This window comes from Hipposideros armiger, unplaced genomic scaffold (assembly GCF_001890085.2).
Source record: "Hipposideros armiger isolate ML-2016 unplaced genomic scaffold, ASM189008v1 scaffold_567, whole genome shotgun sequence".
NCBI classification, from domain to species: domain Eukaryota; kingdom Metazoa; phylum Chordata; class Mammalia; order Chiroptera; family Hipposideridae; genus Hipposideros; species Hipposideros armiger.
The window spans coordinates 278,897-282,800 of NW_017731917.1; the positions used below are offsets into that span (position 1 = coordinate 278,897).

The 3,904-nt window shown below is 51.2% G+C and overlaps 1 protein-coding gene across 1 annotated transcript in view; it reads right to left on the minus strand.

Annotated features, from left to right (window-relative positions):
- KIF26B (kinesin family member 26B) overlaps positions 1–3,904 on the minus strand; it is a 166,358-nt gene that overhangs the window by 28,576 nt on the left and 133,878 nt on the right. The window contains exons 10-11 of the mRNA XM_019623854.1: positions 2,722–2,924; positions 2,049–2,199 (exon numbers count right to left, since the gene is read on the minus strand). Of these exons, the coding sequence (XP_019479399.1) occupies positions 2,049–2,199; positions 2,722–2,924 (354 nt within the window). The remainder of the gene's footprint in view (positions 1–2,048; positions 2,200–2,721; positions 2,925–3,904) is intronic.

The window sequence follows — 3,904 nt, forward strand, 5'->3', positions numbered from 1 at the left end:
AAAAAAAAAATCCACACTGTCACAGCCACATCCGGCTACATGACCGGACCACCTCAAAGGGGGAATCAGAATTAAAAAATAAAACTACACAAGATGCCAGCACATATATTTCTATGCCAATACCCAGCTTCTTTATTACCCACCCTCAGGCAGTGGTCTGCCTGCGGCCTCATTGATATTTTTAGGGGGTCATTCTTGATTCCATTCCTCTTAAGGAACCAGTCCGTCTTTCTCCTCCATATGACCTTTTCTCAGCATCAAAACCCACTGATTCCTGACATGCACAAAGGCAAGAAGGAGACGAGTCTCTCCTGGGCAAAAATGTGACTTTGTTAGATGAAGACAATTTTCAAGCCTGCCTTAGGCGTAAACAGCTCTCAAAAAGTAAAAATTTAATGATAACGGTAAAAATGAAGAGACGCTGCCCAAACGGTCGCCCTGGGATCTTGAAGTGCCTGGGGATTCATGAAAGAAGGAAAAGAGCATCCACAGGTGGGAGAGAAATCGCCCGAGGCCCCCTGTGTGCCGTGGTCAGAGGCTGGCGAACGTCCTCCTCCGTGTCTTGTCTGCTCATCGGTGCCTCGGATGAAAATGCCCTTGCGAGCTGGAGTCTACGCCTTTGTCCAGATTTCTAACAGGGCACCTAAGTCGGTGCGTCATGCAAGTAGGCGTTCAGGACATGTCTCCCGTTGAGAACATCTATTCTGTTGAACTCTGGGATGGTGATAATAATAATAACAACAACCATGACCAGGTACTGAGCTCTCATCACGGGCCAAGCAGTGGAATGCGCACTTGACCGATAGTCACTGGCTCACGCCTCACAACAGCCCTATCCAGTAGGCACCATTACGTATCCCATTTTAGAGTTCAGGAAGTCAAGGCTCAGAGAGCTTAAGTGTCTTACCCAAGGCCCCACAGCTAGTCTGTGGGAAAGCATCCAAAACGGGTCTGCATGACTGTGCTCACGGCTGAAAATGGTAGGCTGCTTGGTTACAGTGCTGTGTCCACGTGTTCTTTCATTTACTCCTCACAAGAGCCCAATGAGGTTCGCAGGGGGGTGTAATGACCTCATTCTTATGGAAAGGAAACTGATAGAAGTCAGATTTTTATAAGTGGCAGGGCCCAGCTAGGAGGCTGACAAGAGCCTGTCCCTTTCACCCTCACCCAGTGTCATTTCACCCAATATTTCCTAAACCTAAGCCTCCAGACCCTGCCTTCCATGCACCCTGCACTGGCCAGGGAACAGTGACAGAGGGCGACCCGTTTCGGGGGCAGTCGTGAAAAGTGGGAGGTGCAGTGAAGGCGGAGGGGCTGATCAGGAAAGAGGGAAAGGAATTTCAATGGCAATAATGCATCTTACTCCACGTACCGAGTCTTCCCACATTGGGTCCCAGTGTAATAGTTGAGACCAGACTGGAGCTTTATTTTGTGGTAAATGGAATGGTGAGGAACAAATAAATATGGGGCAATTGAATCCGTCTTTCAAAGACAGCAAAATTGTTCTGAATTGTTATTAGATGGTTACTGTCATCCTAGGCTTTCTATTAAATGGAAATAACCCTGTGAATGTTATTTTTTTTTCACTCAGAAATGTTTTTCTTGCTTTCTGGATCCTTAGTGAGGCTTTTCTAGGATCGTGCCTTCTACCCTGTGAAGACCTCTATAAATTCTTGTCTATTTCAGGCTAGATAGGCAATGTGATTTTGTGGCTTGGGAACAGATTTGTAATATAGCCTTCATGTCTGGGTGATCTTATGCCACACGCTGGGGGGAAAATCTCATATGCAAGTTCTCTGGACTGAGCCACATAAAGGATCTTATAAGAGCAATACTCACCACCCCCTTGCTGTCCCCACCAATCCCATCTGCCCCCCCAGGGAGTGGGGTTGCACGCTCAGAGCGAGTGTCTCCATTTGACGGGCATCGGAGGCCCCCGGGGTTCGGACATGGACACAGTCTGGGTCCGTCTCACCCTGGCTCGCATGCCAGGCTGTTTACTGGGGAACCCGGTAGTCGCAGTGACAGAAATGACCCTCAGGCCTTACATTCGCTGAGCCATTTGTTGGGATCCAGCATCAGATACTGCTTGGTCATCTCCAGCTCCTTCATCAGCCACTCGTATTTGGCTCGGACCTCGGCAATTCTCTGCTGGCGGTGCTCCAGGATCTTCAGCTTCGCGTTGAAGCACATGACCTCCTGGCAGGCAGACGAGGAGGAGAAATGGGTGGTGGAGAGAAGAGGAAAGAACCTTCGGCGCAGAGCCCGCCCGCACACCGTCTTCTAGAAAGGGCTGCTTATGCGCAGTCAGTGGGAAGGGGCTGGTTGGTTACTGGGCAGTTTGGGAGGGGCCTGGGTCATCCCAGCCGAATTTCGGTGGTGACAGCTCAGACAACGCAACCACAGGGTAGGACGATCAGGGGGAATTTCTCAGATTGAGAAAGCAGCTGGCGTTCCAAGCCAGAACCAGGAAAGCCCCCAAGACTGCCAGCTCCCGCAGCCTCTGAACCTTGAAGGTGTCCCAGGCAGGGAAACAGGGAGCTTCTTGAAGTTCTGTGGGGGCGTCCTCTGCTGGGACACAGCCGCTGCCTCCCACCCACACCGGAAGTCTGCTGCGCAGTCTCCCTGGGTCTGAGGCCCCTCTTCAGGGCGCTGCCCCCATCCCTGCCCGCAGGACCTGCCCCGGGGGAACCACTACCATGTGGGGCAGAGAAAGCTCACCTTGTTATTGCCACCTCGTCGCCGCTGCAGCCGCTCCACGTCATCGATTTCATAGACTTTAATCTCAAAAGGTTCCCCGAGGCCCCTCTGGGCGCTGCGCAAGGGACCGTCCACCCAGCGGACCCCCGTGCTGTTGGCTGGTTTCCTCACGGGGGAGGGGGTATCGAGGGACAGCGCTGGGATGATCCTCCGTCTCTGAGAACCTAAGAGAGGGTTGATCTTTTTGAATTTCAACTTTTAAAATATATGTTCTCTTGATGCAAAAGGTTGGGCCATGACAGGCACGCTGGGGTCCGCGGCACAACGGACATTGAAACACGCCCACCTCCCGCTGCACACCTCAATCTTTATACGCCATTAAAAGCATTTAGGCTTTACCTTCAGAGGCTCAGGAAATCCCTGCCTCACCTTTAGAACCACCCCCAGTCTCCACCTGTGAAACACACACGTGCACACGCACCAAAACACGTGGTCTAGAACTGTGCGCAGTGCTGGCCACACCCTCAGCATGGATACGTGCTTAGATGAGATTTAAAGAGATGCCCGTGTTTGGGAAAAAAGGGTCCTAGTGCTGGTATTGCAATTCCAGAAAACACTATTTATTTACTGATAACAAGAATATTATAAAAAACACTGATCATGTGCCCGGCCCTACTCAACAAGCTTCCCACATGGTAGCAAGTCAGCCAGCTGCCCTGCCATACCTGCTGTCCTTCTTCCTAGGTAGGAGGGAACCTGAGTTGTAGTGGAATGGAGGCCTTGCCCCGTGTGGTACGTGTGACTTAATCTCCCACCAGCACAATACAAGCAGAAGTGCGATGTGCCACTTATGATAGAAAGTGGGTGTAAAAAGGGGGTTGGGGGTGGGTGGGAGGGGTCTGTCCCCCTCCTCTTCCTTTCTCCTTTGTCCCCGATGAAATGTGAGCCTGATGGTTGGTCCACGAGATGAAGATGGTGAACAACAGAAAAAAAAAAGACAAAAGGAGCCTGGATTCCTGGCACTGTGGAGGCTTTTCCACGATCACCTAACCGGCTCTTTCTTTTTTGTCAAAGGCAATTTTGTAGAGTAGTTTTAGGTTCAGAGCAAAATTGAGAGGGGGGACAGAGATTTCCCGTATGCCTCCTGCCCCCACACAGGCACAGCCACCCCACCATAAACATTCCCCCCAGAGTGGTACATTTG